Source organism: Apteryx mantelli, chromosome 5, assembly GCF_036417845.1.
Source record: "Apteryx mantelli isolate bAptMan1 chromosome 5, bAptMan1.hap1, whole genome shotgun sequence".
Classification (NCBI taxonomy): domain Eukaryota; kingdom Metazoa; phylum Chordata; class Aves; order Apterygiformes; family Apterygidae; genus Apteryx; species Apteryx mantelli.
This window is the reverse complement of record NC_089982.1, coordinates 57307909-57329420: the sequence shown is the minus strand read 5'-3', so window position 1 is coordinate 57329420 and position 21512 is coordinate 57307909. Positions and strand designations below refer to the sequence as shown.

Here is a 21512-nt window from a genome sequence, read left to right as displayed (position 1 = left end):
AAGACCCTATGCTACACTGAAGGAGGAGGCAGTCTCTGTGCCATCCCCAGTCAAAGCCACGCCATTGTGCAGTTAACACAGCAAAGCTTATGAGATCACAGGGCAGATGGGAGAAAGAGCAAGACTGGAGGCCACAAAAAGATCCCTCTTACAGTTTATTTGAATCTATGTTATACAGAACAAAAGTGAGAATTATGTATCTTAATTCAGAATTTTCCATTCTGTTCATTAAATGCAGCATACATAAGTAATGATGAACAAAAAAATGAGATTACATAAAAGCAATCAATAGAGCTCAATCCAAATTTTAGAATAATACTTCAGAGAAGATTCTTTGGTTCACAGAAACTAGAAGCAGTCAATTAGATGCCTTCTGAATTTTGGATAGAAAAATTTGCCATTTTCTATACTGCTAATTCTTTTTTTTAATTAAAAATAAATATCAAAGCAAAGATAATACGGTTTCTTGAAATTGGCACTGGAGGTTCCTAACAAAAATGTTATAAATGCTTCTGTAGCTTGTTCTTTAAAGTGGAAAGTTCTTAATACTTATTTAAATACCAGTATTTTCCCATAGTTCACTTGTCTGCACCTGTGGCACCAGAAAAGGCATTTTTGAGACATTTTGACTTTTACTATTGGAAGTCAATTGGTGCCACTGAAAACTGTCAGTCTGTGCTACTTCATCTAAGTAAGTGTGGACCATCAGCCAAAGATAAGAAATTTGTTAACACAACTCCTTTAGACATCATCTAAAGCTTCTCTAAAGTTGTGTTCCATCCAGGTCTCCAAGTTAGAAAACATTTGCCTCCTAACAGCCTATTCAGCATCTTTCAAAGGCACCTGGTTTGAAGAAGTAGTGTGACTTAAAGAGTAGCCCAGCATCTATACTTAATGAACCTTCCAGTTTTTGTGGAAGAGTTTGGAGTATGAAAGCATTACGATAACTCATGGATACATAACTATTTCTCATATCTGCAGCCCACATGTTTGACAAGATTCAGGTATCAGTAAGATATTTACAAATCACCTCCAAAATCCTCATCTTCAGAGAGAGGCAATTTAAAAGGTTTTAAATGAGCCCCAAATGAGGAAGTCTACCTCAAAGACTTTCACCTGCAACTGGCTGTTACTTGAACAATACTGCTCTATTTTTACCCTGCAGACCACAAATACATATCATAGCTTGAGAAATCGCCTGGCTCAGTTGCCAGTACCAAGCCACAAACCTGCAAATAGGAAGTCTTACCTTTTATAATGTGTAAGGCTGAAACTCTACAGACAACACTCACTCCCCTCCAGGCAGAGCGGGGGGGGGAAAGAGTATATCAAAGGCTGACTATGCCTAAGAGGTTAAGGTTCCCTGTACAATTTAATCCTGCCATTTCCCACCTCCTGACAACTGATTTCATAACTTAAATGCTGCTCTTTTTATTTACTTTTCACTGTCTGATTTTCAACAAAACAGTGAAACAAACTTTCATACTTCCCCTTTCTGTCCTTTTGATTTCACATCTTACCAACTTACAAGACATTAGGTTGGATGATTAGCTTACAAATTGATTACTATTTAAGACATTCTCCTTCTACTAGTTTCTAAGTGGACTCTTATATCACCCTCTAAATTTCACAGCTTTTGCACTAGTTCTGTGTTAACTGACAGTATTAAAATTACCATATGATTCATGCTTACATTTGCTTCCCAGAAGGGACATTGCATAAACAATTCTGTATTGTTTTCATCGAAACATAATGTTTTCGAGTTAAAGGTGCCAGCCATGTACCTCAAAGGGCATGCATCACTCAGAGGGCAAGTATAATAAACCTATGTATACATACATACACAAACACAAAGAGCTGTCTAGGTAGTGTACATACAAGTGCACACCTATTCATACAGACATAAGGCAAAGGGTGGTAAGCATGATACACAGAAAAATAGTTCACAATAATCCACAAAACATGAACTGAACCCCGCAGAACATTTCCTTCACGCCTTGGAACCGACACTTGGGCATAACTAAGGTCTCCAGCTCAGAGCAAAGCAGAAAGGACAGAAATAAACCCCCCTATTTCCAGCAGAGACTTTGCTCTGGGTGTCCATGACATGCTGCAGAGCAAGGGGACGCAAACAACCACTGAGACCAATGCGTGACACGTGGCCTCAGGGCCTCCGGCAGCCATCCGAGAAGCTGCCCACTGAGCAGCCAGGCCCGCAGGGACGCCAGCACTTGCCGGCGGCGGGTTTCTTACCGGCGAGGTCCAGCGTCCTGTCCACGAAGACGACGGAGGCCCTGTGGGGGGCAGTTCTCCTCCTGTTTCTGGCCGGGGCGTAGCTGGCCAGCTCGGCGGCCACGACCCTGCCGAGGGCCCCCACGGCGAAGCTCTCCTCCCGGAGACCCAGGGAGGCGAAGAGGGCGTCGAGGCCGCCCACGAGGGCGCGCACGGCCGCCCGCAGCTCGGCGGGCACGGCGGCCAGGCCGAGCTCCCCGGCGGCGCCGCCGGGGCCGCCGCCGGCCCGGGGGGCGCCGCCGCGACGGTCCCGCTGGCGGGGCAGCGGCGGGAAGAGCGGCGCCAGGCCGGGCGCCAGGCACAGCTCCGCCCAGACGGGCGCCAGCAACGGCGGGGCCTGCAGCACCACCTCGGCGCGGCCGCCCTCGCCCATCCACCGCCGCAGCGTCTCCTCCAGCTCGGCCCGCCCGCCGCCCTCCGCCTCGCCGGCCGCCACGAGCGCGCAGTGCCGCACGGCGCCCAGGCCCAGCACGCCGCGCACGGCGGCGGCCGCGCGGCCCCGCAGCGCCCCGCTCACCACGAACACGGCGCGGGCCGCCGCCGCCGCCGCCGTCCCCGCCCCGGGCAGCGCCCGCACGGCCAGCGCCCCCGCCGCCAGCAGCCGGCCCGCGCCACCGCCGCCCCAGTGCAGCGCCTCGGCGGCCGCCGCGTCCAGGAAGACGACGGCGCGCGGCGCGCGGGCCAGCACCGGCTCCCAGGCCTGCCGGCATGCAGCCCGCACATCCGGCGCGGAGGCGGCGGCGGCCGCCATGGCGGGGCGGCGGGCAGCGCTGACAGCCACAACACCGCACACGTGCCGCCGCGCGGCGCCCGCGCCGCCGGATGGCGAGGCGGCCCCGGATTGGCTGCCCGCGGGCGGGGGCGGGGCAGCGCCCGTTGCTGGGGGCCCGCCCCCCGCGCGGCGCTGTGGTAACGGCCGCGGCCGGGGGAGGGCGGGCAGCGCCTCTGCCGGGAGCGGCGCCGGGGCGGCGCCGCAGCCGTGTCGGTGCCGCCGCCCCCCTCGCCAGCCCCGGGCAGCGACAGGGAGGAGGAGGGCCCGTCCTCTGGGGGCGGCTCGCGGGAAACAAACTACCGGGCTCGGGCTGTGAGAATTAAAGTGTCTCTTGCGAGGTTAAGAGGTGCATGTCCGACCGCACAAGCAGAGCAGACAGAGGGACAGACCTGGCAGAGATGGAAATCAAAAAAACAAACAACACCCCAAGTAAATAGGTTATTTTACAGTAAACCATTTCCCCCGTGTAGTTCTTTGCACGGCCACTGCTGTGAAGGCACAGCAAAGCGAATGGCACACGAACAGGAATGAGTGGTCATGGCCAGATGCTTTAGCCCAGACATCTACCAAAAAATCCACTCATCAACCCAGTCTGTGGTTTTGTTATCTCTTCGGGGGGGTTGTTTTTACTCTTTTCCCCAAGGCTTAACTTCAGCCAGTTTTCCAGTCTAGGTTTATTACTTGGCCACATGAACACTGTGATAGCAAAAGCAATAAATCCCTGAGAGATGAGAGGGTAGCCCCCTCCTTTTTTTTTTTTTGGTGGCAGTGCCAAATTCTGTCAATGTAAGCTGTTTGTGAGATTATGGCTTTCTGTAGTCTACAGTCTATATTAAGAACTATACCGCAGTCTGTAGTCCAGGAAGCACTGATAAGGCTAGACGCCTCTTTGGTCTTGCTACTGGTAAATATTAAAAGGACAATTCAGTGGGCCATATACGTCAGGATCACTACTGTGCTGGATCAGTATCTTTGTTACACTGAGAGAACCACCATTTTGGTGCTCCTTTTTAAAACGTACAGCACTGGAAATCTGAAACTTCCCATCACCTTTCCCTGCCCTGTAATTCTGTATTTCTTGTATTAGTATTAACTAATCCAGTGGTTCATGATCTAGCAACAAGAAATATTCTCTTTTATTATATTCAGCTTTTATTATATACAGTTGGAAACATTTAGCAAATGAATTTAATCTATTTCTCCTTTAAAAAGCTCGATAGCAAAGTGAATTTCAAATCTAACTAGAAAAATGCCATAATACGCATCTGCAGTTAAGTTTCTTCTCCCTAGAGAACGGACAGTTCACACACTTGCAGATCAGTGCTCTACATAGTATTTCACTTGAGCAACCTCCTTAGCACAGAAATAGGAGGATACTTTTTCTGATATTTAGTGGGGTTATCAGCCATAACAAAAAGTTAAGTGATTTATTACCCCATTTGCTATCTCAACTGGTCTTCTTAGGTCTCTTGCTGGTTCAGCTGGTTTCAGAATGCTGAAAAACATAACTAATGTGGAATCATTAGATTTCCACTAATGAAATTAAATTCTCTCCTTCCAGTCTACCCCATGCACATTCTTACATCTGATGCCTCTTCGAAATCCCAACTTTGTGCTGTTCCAAACCCAATCTGTTATTTTGACCTTATGGTATAAAACTTCATGATGCTTAAAAAAAGTAAGATCATAGCTTTCTGGACTATTTTGATTTGGAAAATGAATGCCCAGAAAGGATTGGTGATGGTTAACCACTGAGCCCCTGGGCTTATACACAAGCAAAATTATCTCTGAATATCTCTGAGCTTCTGCTTTATGCCTGAGTGCCACAGACAGAAGCTAGATATGTTATGGCTTGTCCAACTTTTGAGAGATATTGTCTTGTTTTAAAAAGTTTTAATTGTTTTCAGCTCTACAGTCAAAGCAGCAGATGCTCTTTCAAGGAAACAAATAGCTTTTTTACTTAATAAATACAGTATAGATTGCAACTAGTTCCAGTGTTGGGGAAAAAAAAAAAAGACTACTAGCCAGAAGACAAAATGAGGTCAATCGGTGTAAAGCATAGTGGTTAAATTACAAAGCAAACTTATATTAGTAGTTTTTATAGCTTATTTTATCATATGTTTAAATCTTAAACTTTTGTGCTAGAAAAAAATCAGTATTAAAGATTTCCCATACACTTGAAATGCTGTTCTGCGTTTCTGTAGGGTAACCCATGAGTCAAGATTTACATGCAGCTTACAAAGGAGCTGTCTTCTGTCCTCAGCCAAAGCTCTTATTTACTTGGGATCTTGGAAGAAGCCTGTATTTCAGGCTCCAGCTCTTCCTGCAGTCCTTCTGCACAGCAGTAAGAAGAAACTGCAGGGTCCTTTCCAGAGGCATATATGGAACTGATGGGACTGATGGGGTTTGCTAACATTTTAGGGTGGAAGTTAAAAGGCCATCTAGCCCAGCACTCTGCTTCTGGAAGCAAAACGGAAAACAGGGTCAGAGCATCTTTTCTGCCCAACCAGAGCCAAAGAAGGACGAAGATTTTCCTGGGAATGTTGGGGGGACTGGCAGCTGTCAGCCCCTTAGCCTTGCTTTGTGTGGACTTCCACTGTTCAAGCTGCTTGGGAGATTTTTTCAGATGAATTTTCTTACATGGCTACCAGCCTGCCAATATGTCCATTTAAAGGTATTCTGTGAGCAAAATCGCTTTGTGGATCTGTATGACATATTTAAAAGAGATTCTGTGTTCTGCACCTACTCCTGATTTCTCTCGGTATTTGTGGTGTTTTCCACAAAACTACTTTCTTTCTTCTTCCTTGTGTCTGCGCAATCAAAAGAAACAAAATGTAGACAGTTCTACTGCTTCTTGTAATGTAGGGCTAAGGTCAGAAGAGTGTTAAATGGTCAAGTAAACAAAATGGGAATGGAAATAAAGAAAAATATCGATACTCTGTAAGAGGTATGACTTCATAAATTTGCTTTATGATAAACAAATGTCTAGAAATATTTTAGAGCAAAAACACCTTTGTTGATTCCACTCATATAAAAAAAAATTGCGTGATAAAAATCCTACCCAATTGTAGCATATCATTCATGATCTGTACATGGCATTGAAACATTTAAAATTTACTTTGGGAGAAAAAATCCCTTCTGAGAAGGTGAAGTTTATTCACATGAACTTTGAAATGTTGTGCCACATGAGAAACTTTAAGACAAGGTCCTCCAGGTAGCCAGTTCAAACAGGCTGGCTCCCTTGCCCCCAGTGCTGTGGTATGTGTATAATACAGTCAAGCCCTCTAGTCTGTTTTTTCACAGGTGGGCCTGCTGTGAAGAGGGGGTCCTTTTTCAGGTTTCACAAGCATCCTGAGACAGTGAAGGCTCCATTTGTACATACAACTGGTCAAAACCTGTTTTCACAGTTTTTGGTACTTGAGATTTTATAATGAATCTTACAGTTGTTGATGCAATATTCACAGATGAAAAGAGAACAATCCATCAATAAAAATGGCTTGCTACTTCCCACTGCTTTTAAGACGGAGCAATTTCTTTGTGAAATGCATAATGACACTGTAACTTTTTGTCACCGCACACGGCAAGTGTTAAATTCTTACTGGGGCTTGAAAAAAAAAAAAAAAGGTAATTAACGGAGGAAAAGTCCATAAAGCGTTGTTAAACCAGGATATTACCTCCCACCGAAAAGCCCCCGAGGTGCCAGCGAGGCCAGCAGGCAGCAGAAGCAGCGCTGCGCGCTGCCCCCGTGGCGACGCTCGTCCCCTGGCAGCAGCGAGGCACGGGGCCGCACGTGCGTTCGGCCAAGTCCCGCTCACGGAGCGGGAGCGAGGCACCGCCGGCTGCCTGCGCGCGGTGCTGCGGGGCCGCGTGGGGCGCCGGGCCGCCCGGCAGCGGCGGCGGGCACCGCGCGGCTCCCGCGCGCCCGGCGGCGCCGGCGAGGGCGGCGCAGCGCAGGTGAGTGCGGCGGCAAGGCCGGGCCGGGCCCCGGCGCTGCCCCGCGCGGGGCCCTCCGCCCGCGGCCGGGCCGGGCCAGGCCGGGCTCGTGCCCGCTCCGCTCCGCCGCGCCGCCCCCGCCCCGCATGCCCGTGCCCAGGGCGCCGCGGGGCCGGGCCGGGCCCGCTTCCTGTGCGTGTCACTCACTCGGCGGGGGAGGGGAAGCGCCGAGCAGGCGGCGGCGGCGGCGGCGCCTCCGAGAGCGGCGGCGGAGGCCCGGCCGGGCGGGCGCTCGCACGGCCCGGCCGCAGCCCAGAGGCGGCCGAAGGCGGCGGCGGGGGCCCGGCGCAGCGCGGCGCGGCTGCCGGGCGGGGCGAGGCCTGGGCGCCGCTGGGCCTGGGCGCCGGCGTCCCGCGGGAGGCGGCCATGTCTACCGGCGAGGTGGAGCGGCTGGCGGCGGACCTGAGCGGCGCCGCCGGGGACGAGGAGGAGGAGTGGCTCTACGGCGGTACGGACCTTCCCCGACCACCTGCCGGCCCGCCCGCCCGCCGCGCCAGGCCCGCTCCCGGCCCGGCCCGGCCCGGCCCCGCGCGGTAGGCCGCGGCGTGCGCGCCTCGCCTCGCCTGGGCCGGCGGCGGCGCGCAGCAGAGCGCGGCCCGCGCCGCCGGCCCCGCCGCCCGCCCGGCACCTGCCCGCGGCGGCCGGGCTTGGCCCGCGCCCCGCGCCGCTTTAAAGGCCCCCCGGCCCCGCCGCCGCCGTGGCTGCGCAGTCCCCTCCTCCCGGCCGGCCCTCCCGGCGGCCGCAGCCGCCCCCGCCCGCCGCCCCGCGCGGCCCGGGGCGCCCGGCCCGCGGCGGGCGGCAAGGCGGCAGCAGGCCGCGGCCTGCGCGGACCGCCGCGTGGCCTCCTGCCCCGCGGCCTCCTGCCCCGCGGCCCCGGCGCGGCAGGGCGATGCGAGCCCGCTGCCTCCCCGTCCCGGCGCCGGGGGTCTCCTCGTCGGGGGGCGTCTCGCGGGTTTTTCCATGGGGCTTTTGATCTTTCATTAAGCCTGTTGAGAAAAAGCGCGTAGGTCCAAAAAAGCAGTTTGCACCGCTTTCCAGCACCCCAGTTAACATCATCGGTACTGATGTAACTGGAGCCTCAGAATTAAAGTGCTGAAGTAGTAGTATCCTTTCTTGTATAAACTTTGTTTACAATGTTAGGGCCTTTCTCTATGTTCCAATACTAATGCTACCCATAGAGCAAACCCTGGCACGGGCCTGGCAGCATGGAGCACTGCAAGGGTTCAGTGGTCTGCTTAACTGATTTCGTAACTAAAACATTATGAAAATGTCTAAAATGTTACTGGATAGTAAACTGAAGAGTTGCCTAATAATATGCTTGGCAAGATACCTGCTGTAGTTGGTATTCAGAGAGTTTTAAATATATAATTCCTAACTACTGTGTTTCTTTTCTCTTGTGGTAGATGAAAACGAAGTAGAGAGACCAGAAGAGGAAAAGGCTAGGTGGGTATCTTGACAACTGGAAATTCTGTAGTGTGGCTGCACAAAAAGTTGCATTCATAACATTCTTTTTCCCAGCTGCTTGAAAGTCCATAGCACCTGAATGCTTACACTGGCGTCTTTGAAGATCCCCTTAGTATAGTATGCTTGGTCTACTAGAATGATTTGGCTTTTCTATGAAGTGATTTTACCTGGGAGATTGGGATACTTGAATATGAAAGTTATTTTAGGTTTTAACTGTATGGATATCAATATCTCTTTATAAAATGCCAACAGAGCTTTTTATTTCTGTAATTATTGTGCTTTGAAATCTCAGTCATGGATTAGGACTTCATTTGTGCTAGATGGTTTACAAATTAAGAATAAAAGGTAGCGTGTTCCCAAAGAGCTTACCATTTAGTCATAAAAAGAAGAACACAAGGAAGCAATGAGTACTGGCTAGTTTGATGTGCACTTCCCGTAACACATCTGCTCGACTTCTCTTTTTGGTTTGTTTGATAGACAGTTTAGCAAGGGAGCCTTTGAAAGAAAGGCAGAAAAAGCTTTTGTGGGAAAACTGTTTGAGGAAGTGTGTCTGAGGCATTAGGAGCTGTATGAGAGACACCACAAAGATGCTGCTTTGAAAACATAGTGAGGTTGGTGTTGGTGGAGGTTTGTGTCAAGGACTGCCTGGAAGCAGGAGTCAGCTTTTGAATACTGAATAAGAGAAGTCTCAGATGCTGAGAAACTATGCAAATTGTTGATAGTAAAGGTAAGTTAAATAAAAATGTGAAGGCAATGCAAGAATGCAGGTATTATTTTTCATAAACTCTTCCAGCAGTGTGCAAGGATTTTTCAGTCAGAGAGCCCTTGTATTAATAACCCTTGATGGACTTCTTTGCCCGTAAGCTTGCTCAGCTGCTGTTTTCAACTGATTTCAACTCTTGAGGTGCGCAGTAGGGTGTTGTAGCAGTAATGACTTCCACCACTTGACTACATAGGACATCAATTTGAAGCTGCCTGCTAAATGCAATTATTTGATTCCAATTAGCTCTTGTAAGAAACAGTGAAAGTTGTTTCCTGTTCACCTTTTCCATGTCATTTGCGGTTTTGTAGACTTCTGTCCCATTCACCCTGAATCATCTCTTCCAGGACAAAGAATCACAATCTGTTTATTTGCTCCTCATTTGGAAGCTATTTCGTATCAGTTGATTCCTTGTGTTCAGTTACCTTTTTTTTTTTTTTTTGACCTGACACCTTTTGTTAATAGTGCTGTCTTTTAAGAACATTTATTGTCTGGCAATCAAAAGGATCTGCAGAAACAGTGGTGTTTTACTCTCTTCTGGTCAATACTGTCATGCAGTCTAGCTTGACTGATGATCCCTGTTGTCTACCTCAATAAGTAGTACTTAAGGACTAAAAGGACAACAGATTGCAGCTTATGTTTCTTACAGGCTGTGTTTGGAACTCAGAAAGCATGGTGGGCAGTTATTCTCTTAAAAGCTGAGGCCTCTCAATTTTGGCATTCTTCATATGTAGACAATGTGAAGTTTTATTCAGGTTCTGTAGCTAGTCTGTCATTTTACTGGATGGTAAAGTGGTTGAGCTTAGGGGCAACACTCATGATGCATAATATTGCCAGAATAAGATGGGATCAAAATCCTTCAGGTTTCAGTTCCTATTTAATAAAGTTTGGAGGTTGCTGAGCCCATTCAGAGACCAAAAAATATCCTTTCAGTGACAGAATATCAGTTCAAGATGGCTCCCTGCTTACCCTGCTGCTTGTGATGCAACATTCTGCCAGTTAATGCAACTCTGGAAATTAAAGTATTGCTGTATAAGAAACAGCAGTAGGTAACAGTTTGGCAAGTCAGCTCATTTGCATACATTTCACAAAACTGTTAATTTCAGACAAACCAGTAGTTCTAATATTTTTCTGCTTTTCAGTCTACAGTTAAAATATAATTGAATTTATCATTCAGTTGTTCTATTTGGTAAAGAACACTTTGCAATGCAAATACAGGAATTTTGGTTCAGTACTGCATTACTTCCAAGTATTTAAATGCTTTTCCCATTACATCTTCAAAGATCGTAAGTTTGCAAGAAAAATAAAAGCTCAGTTATTCTCACTTCATAACTTATGAGAGATTTCAGTTTGCTTTTGAAAGAGCAGGATCCAGGTATAGTGCCTTGCTACTTGCAAGTATTCTGCAAACATCCAGTTACTATGATTTGTGTTACTTAAATACTATTCTGCTAATATAAGGTTATTTTCTTCTAGAAAATTTTTAATCAGAAGTAAGCAAAAGATAGCTGGAACCTTGGCTGTTCTCTGAAATAATGTAGCAATACTTTTTCATTGTTAGCTGATATATGTGCTTAATAATATGTGCATAAATAACTATTTTAACATTTTCTTGTTTAAGTGCTCTGCCTCCACCTGGGAATGAAGAGGAAGCTGCGGAAAATGGTGTCGTGAAAACGGTAGTTTTAAATGTATTTTTGAAATACTGTTTTAATTGGTTTTACTGGATAATCATAATTCAGCTAGGATTTATAATTAATTTATATGTTAGTGTATGCCTTTGATGTTTTTTTCTTAGAGGTGTTTGACACTATCTATAGAAACTCTGTAGAAACTGTTAGATAGGAAGTGAAATTTCCAGCTGCAGTCCAGTTTTTCAAACTAAATTCCAGAAAATAAATGTATAGTACATCCAGTTTCTTTAGGGAAAACCTGATGCTTCAAGCCAGCCGTCTTCTTCCAAAGATATCCTTTTGAAAATGGAACTCTTCCCTATTTTTCCTCACTGATAGGAAAAGAAAGTCTTTTGATTGCTTTTCTGTTTTGAACATTATAAACAGTAAGCATTTGCAGAACTATGTGAAAAATATGGATCAAAAGGTGACTAACACGTGCCTTTTAGAGGCAGCATAACAAACTTGTTTTGTAACAGTCTTCAGTAGTATGACAAAAGAAAGGACCAAGAAATGAGATTTACGGTTGGTATGTTGATAAAAGGCCTCAGCTTGCTGTAAATAGGAACAGCTTCAGGCTGTTGTATGAAGAACTTGCAGTTTTATTTCAATAGGAGATTTATTAGTTCATATTTTGCAAGAATTCACTTAGTGTTACTAAAACCAGTATCATGATATAATTTATGCAAGTTGTAAGGCCTCCCCCATCGACTCTATTGTTATGTAAATGTTTTATTATTATGTAAATTGTTTTTGTTTGCATTTTGTCTTACTGTTTTTGTTATATAAACTCATTGTTTTAAAATATTAATTATTGTTTAAAAATCTTTATTGTTATGTAAATTATAGTAATGTTGCATAGCAAGGGTGAACTGTGCTCCAGCTTTTTCTCTTCTATACAACTGCTTATTTTTGTCTAATTTGTGTACCAGGCAAGTTAGTAGAAGCTGTAATAGGTAGGGGCTGGAGTTCAGCTACACTTGGATAACTGCAGTCTACCTGGAAAGAATCAACTTGGCTTTCGTAGGTTCAACCTCTTGCTGAAGGATTCAACAAGTGTGTGAATGAGGGTAATCTGATAAAGTTTACTTGAATTCCTCAAAGTTCTTGCTGAAGTTCCTCACCAAAGGATTTTAAGAAAACTAAGCAGCTGCAGGATTAGAGGGAGTGTCCTGCACAGATAATTCATGTCTAAAAGATAGAAAACAGAGGATAGAAGCAAAGGTTAAGTTTTTGCAGAGAAACACCACTGAAGGTGAACTTCCTTCACTGGAGTCTTGTGCTTAACCTGTGCTGTTTAAAGTGTTTATAAATTACTTGGAAGAGGGGTAAGTTGTGGGATCACAAGTCTTCTGCTGATGCAAAGTTATTCAAGATAGTAAGGACAAGGACCAATCTATGAAGAACTGACTGATTCCTAAATAGTTTTTGAAATTCAATGTAGAAAAAAGGAAAGTGGTGTTCATGGGAGGGACAACAACCTTACATACAAAATGATGGTCTCTGAGCTGATCATCCACTTAGGAGGGAGACCCTAAGCTATAGAGAAAGATCCATGAATATGTCAGCTCAGTACTTGTCTGGAGTCTAAAAAGCATCCAAATCTTAGGACTTAAAAGGAAACAAATGGAGAACAAAGCAGAAGACATCATTATGCCACTTCACAAATTCATGGTTTGGTCACACCCCAGATGCTGTGTGCAGTTCTGTTCCCTTCACCTCATAAAGGATTTACTTCAACTGAAAAAAGATTAGAGAAGGGCCACAAGGATAATCAAAGTGAATTCCATACAAGGAATGGCTGAGTAGGCAAGGACTTCTCAGCATGGAAAAGAGATATATGTAGAATATGATAGAGGTTAACAAAATCATGTATGGAGAGGGTAAATATGGATCGACTGCTCACAGTCCCTTCCAGTATGAGAACTGGGACTATCCAGAGAAACTAGTGGGAGCCAGAGTGAAAAGAAATAAAAGAGGAGGTTGGGTCTTCGTGCAGTAGGGAGTGCGATGGAACTCCTTGCCAAAGATAGTGTGGCAAGTTTAAAGAGCTGTTGGGAGTTACTAAGTAGACAAGCCAATACTGGCTCAGGAAATGCCCTGAGCTGATAACAGTCAGCAGCTGAAAGAGTATTAGAGATGAATATCATGTACGGTTGCCCTATTTTTTCTCTTCCCTTTGGTCTCGGGGTGCAGACAAAATACTGGGCTAGATGAACTCTTGGTATAAAGTGGTATGGCTGTTTTTATTTACCAGCAAGCTTCAAAGTTTGGGGTAATTGGGCAGAACTGCCATTGTCTAGTGCGCTCTTGTATCTGTTTTACAGTCAGCCTGCTCACTTAAAAGTGTCAAGCATTATATATAAAGATTATGTTATGAATTGAATAGATTAGTCTGAAGAGCAGTGTTCATCTACAACAGAAAAAAGGTTATTTGAATTGCTGTGGATATATAATTGATGAAGACAGGAAGCTAGTCTCACATATCTTTTAGGCTCTTTCCAAAGTGAGGCGATAACAAGGGAACTGGTATATATGAGGTAGTTAGAAGGAAGAAAATATTAGGCAGTGGAGACCATTTTATGCTTATTTAGGAAATGTCATGTTTCAGAAACAGCAGCTTAATATTAAAGATACTATTACCATTTTGATCCAGATATTTCCAATATTTGCAGCATTTTGACAGATGAGCCTAACTTTTCTGTTAATGCCACTCAATTCTGAGGTATGAGAAAATAAGAATTTTCTGTCAAAGATTTCTGGAATGGGCAATTTTGTCTGGAATATTTTTCTGCTGTAGGTAACTGACTGCTTTTTGTCTGAGCAATGACCTTTTTTTTCGCAGAAGGTGACAGAGACTGAGGATGACAGCGATAGTGATAGTGATGATGATGAAGATGATGTTCAAGTCACCATAGGGGATATTAAAACGGGAGCTCCACAGTATGGGTAAGTTATTTGCAAACATTAACTGAGGGAACATTCAGGATTACATTTAGAGATTAATTCTGGCTTCTTAATATTTGTCAATAAATTGTATACATAAATTATTCTCCATATAGGGTTTTTCATCAGTTTAACAAAATGTTTTTAATTAACAGTGACTTAAAAAAAACAGGAAATGAAATGAAGAGCTGTGTGAGTTGTTGATGAGCTGTATATGTTGTATGAGTTACACTTTATTTTCAGATTTTGAGAAATAATTGTATTGAAGAAGAATGTAAGGTTGAGAGCTGTTTTTTAATTACAGAATCGCTGTCACATTTTAGGGTCATTTTTGACATTGATATTTTTGTTGCAAATTGCAGAGTGGCAGGCACAGAGAACATTAAAAACATTTGTCCTTGGTCCTATTTGTAGTGGATACAATTCTAATAAGTAGGTAGTTTCCGTTCTTGACGATATTCTCAGATAAGGATTTAATGTACTTCAGGATGGAGCTACTAGACCCTAGAGATAATTTCTCAAGGTCAGGCTTCAGGCATTTGTCCTGTACAAGAAATTTTTTGCTGTTGTTATTTGCTCCATGTTCCTTCTGTTGATAGAGTTTCTTTTTCACTTAATGCTTTTGAAGAGCATTAATTTCACCAAAAATTATGAAATATAATTTTTCATTACATGAAAGTTTTCTCAGGGGAGTGGTTTGCTTGTTTGTGTTGGCAATCCTGATATTTTTATGCTTGTAAAAATGGAGTATACCAGGGCTTAATTCTATATATGCTGCAGGTAGGTCTGACTCATGTATGTTGTTGCATTTTTAACTTTAGAATTCAGGTAGTTTATTCATTTTTGAAACATGTATAATATTTTTAAACTTACAGTATTTCATATCCTATAGTAACTGTGCAAAAGAGTGTGATATCAAAAATGGCAATTTTTTAAGTTCCGTGTTTCTCTGCTTTCAATAGCTTGTCTGCTTCAACAACTTGAAAGCAGTGCCGCTTGTGGTGGTGTAGGCAGTCACCTCAAATTTTGTGAGAGTAAAGCGGAAGTTTAGATTATGCATTTGCTGCTGCTCTTTCCATGAATACAGAAAACTATAAGCAATTAGTTAATTAGAATAGAAAGTTTTGTATTGACATGGTTGTTCTTTTGAAAAATCTTTTTTTTTTTTTTTGAACAAATTATACAGAAAGTTCATGAAAGAGCAGTCTTCTAAAACAACCTTAACATTGCTGTTCATTTTAACTTCAGTTTAACAAATTCCTATATAGGATTAAATGATTTTTCATGTAGTTGTCAATCACTTTAAAAAAAACATACAATTTATTTTAAAAAGTCATGTACACATACAGTTTGGCAGATCATAAGGATAAATGTTTTGTGTCAGTTTTGTACTACTGTAGTACAGACCTGAATGAAAAATAGAATTGCATGGGGGGTGGTACTGTAAACTGTACGCTGCCTTCTGTTATATGGTAATCTCATTTTGTAATTTTTAAAGTAGCTAAATCAGCTTAGTGCCTTGATTTCTGATTGCATTTTTATGAATAAAGCTCTCTTAGATCAGTTTGGGTTGTCATTGTTCTTTTAGAAAGTGAAATGTGTGTTCAGTTTATTGGGGCCTATTGTGTGATGAGACAACATAGATTCCCCTCCCCCGCCCCACTGGACAAAGGGTAGGTGCTTGCTAAAAGTATACTGAAACAGACAGACTTTCAATCATTTTAGAGGAATGCTTGTATTTTCCACTTCTGTACAGATTAAATGGAATAATTTTGAAAACAGAAAAGGTCTAAAAAAACCCCCAAGAAAGCAGAGAAGGTTTACTATTTAAACTCTTTCTTTTTCATTTTGTTTTTACCCTATTCCCCAGAGTGTCATTTGTATCCCTAAATGAACTTCATTTTTCCTTTCTTTCTTCTTCTGGTTCTGTCCACTCTTGTTTCTATCAAGGCCTTTATCCTTTCAACTCAGGAAGAGTGACTGGGACTTGCTTCACAACTGTTTATTAGTTGGAGAAGTTGCTACTGAGCATGGAAAGGTACACTCTCTTGCTCCTAGGCGGATCTCTTTACTTTTACAGTGTTACCAGCTTGGAAAGCTAGAGATTCAAGATGGTCATTGAGCCTGGGTCCAGTTTGTTTTTGGATCTAGCTAACTCTTGTTTTGTTAAGTTTTGCTTTTTCTTTTGTTTTAGAGTTTTCTCTGTCTAATTCAGTTTTGTTAATTTCTTTAAGTTATGGAGCGGCACCTGTGAATCTCAATATTAAGACAGGAGGGCGAGTTTATGGATCTTCTGGTAAGAAAATTTACACACTAATATTAGTAAAAATGCAAGAAAATCAATAACCCGATATAGCCCACATTTATGTGTGTGTGCATAGTCTGTATTTTTTAGCTACAGGGTGTTTACAAAAAGTTTTGGTGTGATGACAGTGAATTAGACAAATGTAAAATTACTACTGCTCTTAAACTGTTCAATGTTTATTGCATTGTTTTTGTTGAATGCATCTAAAACCTGGGTACGTATACTTTTTTTTTTTCTTTTGTCTTGAGTGGCATGGTTTGCAGAGAGTGGATTTGGGGTTTTTTTGCTTTTTGTTTTAATCGGGTAAGCTTACAAGGTTGGGGAAAATGCATAGGCTTGTAGGTACATAACCTCCTTTTCAGGTCACTTATTTCCAACATTTAAGGTAAAAGTAGTTATATGCAGATGTTTCTGCAGTCTTTGTTTCCTGACAATTTCATTTGCATATCATCAGTGATTAATGACATGATAAATATCATCAGATTAATATTTAAGATTAATGTGCATCCAGGACATCATGATGTTTTGTTACTGTCCATCTGTAAAATGTCTAGCTTAAATTATCTGGAAAAGGAGCAACAGAGAGAGTTATAGGTATTCATGGCATTATAAAATAAGTAATTCTAGAGCTCCACAGATTCGTAAAATCAAGTTGTGACACGTATATTTTTAGTAATATATAAAATTAGAGTTCAAGATAAGATTACTAGATCACACCTAGCTGTAGAACCACATTAAGGGGGTTGTACTTAAAACTCATTTTGATTGGCTGTTAATGAGTGAGTTGTTTAAACTGTCAGCTGTCTCTTTTATGTTTTTTTGCTTAGATGTTGTTATCTGTAAAGCCTTGAATGAAAAGTGATTTTGATGCTTAAGGGCCGTTGAAGGTCCTAAAAGTGTTGGAAAAAGCAAAATGCAGTGACCAACAGATAGACAGCTCTGACTTGGTGGCAAGGGGAGCAGTAGGGGAAGCTTCAAGACTCACCACCAATTAAGTCATTCTTTGAATGTGCCAGAGGCTCAGTTCTTATGTTGACTTCTTGCGTAAATCTGTGCACAGGGACTTAAAGTACTGAGGATGCAAAAACAGCTGAGAAAGAGCTACCTGTGTGGTCTACGTTTTTCTGTCAAAGGTTTTTGTTTAAGAGGAGGAGAAAGATATGATGTCTTTTCTTTTATATGTCTAATTGTTTGGGATGAAGGAAGTAATTTTCCCTTTCAAAACTTCTTACTAAATATTAATCTGATTTTTTTTTCAGATGTGTTGCAGCTATTAAAACTCATTTTAGTAGAGACAGAAGGCTCTAACTTTCTAACTTATCTTCACAGGTGCAAAAGTTAAAGGGGTAGATCTCGATGCACCAGGGAGTATTAATGGTGTTCCACTTCTAGAAGTAGATTTAGATTCTTTTGAAGATAAACCTTGGAGAAAGCCAGGTAATACTCTGGTTAACATTAACTGATAAGTATTTGGTAGGTTATTTTAATAATAATTCCTATCTACTGTGTACAGAAGTTATCTACCCTATAGATGGAAGATACTGTACAATATTACTTACAGAAAGCAGGTAAGTTACTTGATGCCTTTGTGTTGTGCCACAGAGTGTGTAGGTATGCCACATTTCTTAGTCTACATCGCACACATAAATGTCAGCAAAAAGCAATTGCAGGACTTGCCCTCCTTGAATTCATTTATTTCCTGAACTCTGCTTGGAAAACTGTGTTTCTGTGCAGGTTTTTGCCATTGATCTGTGCCATATGACAGAGGATAAAGCAGAAGGGAAAATAGTCCAGCCTGCTCAAGTGGTTTGGCCAGACTTGTCTAATACCAGTATTTTTTTTATTGGCAGTATCTCTTGTTGCTCTATGTAGTTTGTTCCAGTGTTTGTATATTGCTTTGGCAATGCAAATAGCGTCTACAAAGATGGGGGGGCGGGAGGGGGAGAAAAACCTTTGATAGTTGGTGTTTGGACTGTTTGGTATTTGAAATACATACTGTGTATTTGAGTGTTTCTAGTATCTCTAGTAGTAAAAGTACTTAGTGGTTTCAGATGAAACTATGAGGAGTTAAGTGCAGAACAAGCAAAAAGGAGTGGTGGTTCTTTGAACATATAACAAAGTTATGGAACTTACAAAGATATGAAGATTGTAATATCCTGTGCTATTCTGTAAGTGTCTGCTCTTGATCCCTGAGACAAGGTGCTAGGCACCATGCACTTTCTCGCTCAGCGTGAATATTTTTCTAGTCTTAGCTATGAACGCTGTATATTGTCTGATATGAGACTTCGTACATTTCAGCAGTGCATCTTTCGGGCCAATAGCTAATCTGATTTGATGCTAAAATAGAGGTAAAATAGAAAAAAGAAAAGATGATCTTTGTAACATCCTAAAAAACTTGTGCTTTTTTATTTAAAGGGGCTGACCTCTCTGATTATTTCAACTATGGGTTCAATGAAGATACCTGGAAAGCTTACTGTGAAAAACAAAAGAGAATACGAATGGGTCTTGAAATTTTACCAGTTACCTCAACCACAAATAAAATTACGGTAATTAATACAACTTTTGTGATATTCTACGTGATTTTTTCCCTTGTAAGCTGCTTGTGTGTCATAAGCTTGTTCTGCCCAGTACAGTGCATTTGTTAGAGTTTGCACCTGACTCCCCCCAACCCAAGCCCAGAATGTTCCTGTGTTGCTTCACTGGCAATTTGTGTGGATAGTGTCACAGACTAGCTACAGCTAGATTGTATCTATACCATTACTCAGAATATGGCCCATCAGTTAAGAGTTGTATGGTATCTTAATGGGCAATGTGTTATTTAACTTAGGCCGAAGACAATGCTATGGAAGTAACACCAAGTGCAGAGATTCTCGATGGCAGATACCATCTTTTTAAGGTGAATTTTAGTAAACTTTTGTTGGTTGCTCTCATTTTTGTTGAGTATTGCTTCCCATACCACCACAGACTGATAGAAGAACAGTTGAAATGGAGGTAGCCATTATTTCAAACTCTCATCTTGCATCAGTGACTTTCTGTGTATGTCACAAAACGCTGATTAAAAAGTGTTGCTTTGTTTGTCATCCTTCTACAAGCATGTGAGTTAGTGGCCTGGTGTACTAACAAATTTCTAAGTGAAACTAATCTTGCTTTATATGGTGGTTTATTTTTAGTTGTAGTGCATTTGTTTGTGCAGAATTTGTGCAGATGTGCTGGGGAAGCTTTTGTAGATTACGGCATGTTTGTTTTTCCTGTGGCCTTTGTAGCTCTTACATTTTGTTTTGTAACACTTATCCTTGGCATCTCTGAGATGTGAAAATCAGTCGTTCATTTTTTTGGTTGTCTATTTGGGTTTAGGTGACAATAAATCAAGTATATATAATATTTTTCCATTAGGGAATGTTGATTTGCACAAAGCAACTTTAGAGCTGAACATTGTTTTCAATCTCTCATTTTTTAAATTACTCTTTTGTTTGATACTGAAGTTGAATTTAAAATACAGCGGTTATTTATTTTCCTTATTTTCAATATATCGTTGGTTTTGTTCTTGAACTCTCATTAAACCAGCTCGGAACTGTTTGTGACTTTCTTCTGTATGCTCCTGTAACAGAAGAGTCAATTGTAGCCAGGTAGTTTTGGTATGATTTGTTTCCCCTCATTATGCTACTTGAGAGTATCCAGTAGTTTTTACTTTTTTTGTCTTAGCAAGAACAGAAGTTCCCGGGGCTTCTTCCCTTCCTCATTTTTCGTAGTAATAGTGTTAATGAGATGTTGGACAATGGGAGTTATGATTTCTCACTGTAGCTGGTCACTATGAGCTCAAACTTTTCCGAACTGTTGTCCTGAGGGAAGAAGGATGAGTATTCCAAACCAATACTTCCCCTATTTCTCTCTCTGTTGACTCTGGCAGGGGTGGTGGGGAACTAGTGATGAATCAGTACAGATACTTATGTTGTATGACAGGAACAGTTTGTCATCTGTTTTACAAATGAAGGGGAGGAGTGTACATATAGCAGGCTTATTTTATACTTTTGTTAATAAATTTCTCAGCTCTTCTGAAGTGCTGAAAGTCATATGTTATTTACGTGGTGTGTTTAGATTGGTCATCTATGCCTGACAAGAGCTTGTTTCATCTCCTACGTTTTTCAATTACTTATTAATTAATTGAGGTTTTACAGATTTTTCAGAAAAATCCTTAAAAAAACCTTCTTCTTTTTAGTATTAAATATTTTTCATACTTCTGGATACTAAAGTTCAAGTTTTAGGGAATCTTAACTATTTATGTGCAGTCAGTCTCTTGTGGATGTGGGAAAGAGATGTGTGTGTAATTATTGGCGAGATTCTGCAAAAGCTTAATTGTTCGCTTCTCTGTAAGAATCTGTGAGATCAGAGCCTATATGATGTTATACCATGATTAAGCTAGCTAGATTCTCATATACTAATTCACATATATTTCTATTTATGAAACTTTGTTACCTAAAATCCCTGGTATCCAAACATGCAAGTTAAATAAATGGAAAATGCTTTTATGATTTTAGAAAAAAATGTTTTTTTTGTATAGTTAAAACATTGTTTCTCTTCAGTTTGAAATGCTGGGGTTTGAGCTGTCTTACTGACTATTGCATTTTTGGCTATTTACTTCAAAATATTTTGATTTTTTTTTTCTTTGCTGCTGTTTCTACTTGGGATGACACTTTTCTAGAAATGCACTCTAAAGAGTGATATGTAGCTATGTGGATAGTACAGTGAGAGAATCTTTAAAAACTGAGTCAGTTCTGGTTTGTCTTTAATACTAAACCATGTAAGTAGTTTTTCTTGCATATGTAATGTGCTGCTGAAATCAAACAGTATATGAAATATTTGCACTAAAGGTCTTGCATAGCTTTAGTAGTATGTCTCTGGAATTTTGCAGTACTTCAGAAACTGCAGTATGTTTTTAAAGTACCTAATCTAAACTAAGGAAAAATCTTGTAAAGTTTTCATAATCTAGAGTATGAGGTGACTGTTCCTGGTATGACTCAAAAATTAAGTGGTTGATTGCTCTCATGGTCAGTAAGGCAGACAGAGAATGTATTCATTTTCTTGTTTTGTGATTTGTTGCTGGGCAGCAGACTTGTTAGACATCTCTGGTTTAGATTTTGAAGATTCTTGAATAATTTTGCTTCTTTTAAAATTAAGCTGTTATTTTGTACATACAGGAGATTCTACAAGAGAATCGATTGGGACTGTTGTTCACTGTCCAAATCAAATGCTTTGAAAGTAAATATTAAAACTGTCTAATCTTCTTCAGTAAATTGCTCTTCACTATAT

At 42.1% G+C, this 21512-nt stretch overlaps 2 protein-coding genes across 6 annotated transcripts in view; one reads left to right on the top strand and one right to left on the bottom strand.

Annotated features, from left to right (window-relative positions):
• The window catches only part of SCFD2 (sec1 family domain containing 2), a 221082-nt gene extending 218039 nt beyond the window's left edge, over positions 1-3043 (bottom strand). Inside the window, exon 1 of the mRNA XM_067298058.1 lies at positions 2254-3043. Coding sequence (XP_067154159.1) covers positions 2254-3043 — 790 coding nt within the window. The remainder of the gene's footprint in view (positions 1-2253) is intronic.
• A 4311-nt stretch (positions 3044-7354) lies between these two features.
• Positions 7355-21512, top strand: part of FIP1L1 (factor interacting with PAPOLA and CPSF1) — a 44254-nt gene continuing 30096 nt past the window's right edge. The window contains exons 1-8 of one of the 5 annotated variants that reach the window (XM_067298054.1): positions 7355-7505; positions 8461-8500; positions 10903-10960; positions 13800-13903; positions 16135-16196; positions 17535-17642; positions 18621-18751; positions 19033-19101. In XM_067298054.1, the coding sequence (XP_067154155.1) occupies positions 7424-7505; positions 8461-8500; positions 10903-10960; positions 13800-13903; positions 16135-16196; positions 17535-17642; positions 18621-18751; positions 19033-19101 (654 nt within the window). In that variant the 5' untranslated portion in view covers positions 7355-7423. The remainder of the gene's footprint in view (positions 7506-8460; positions 8501-10902; positions 10961-13799; positions 13904-16134; positions 16197-17534; positions 17643-18620; positions 18752-19032; positions 19102-21512) is intronic. The other 4 variants (XM_067298053.1, XM_067298056.1, XM_067298055.1 and 1 more) reach the window with 4 other exon arrangements.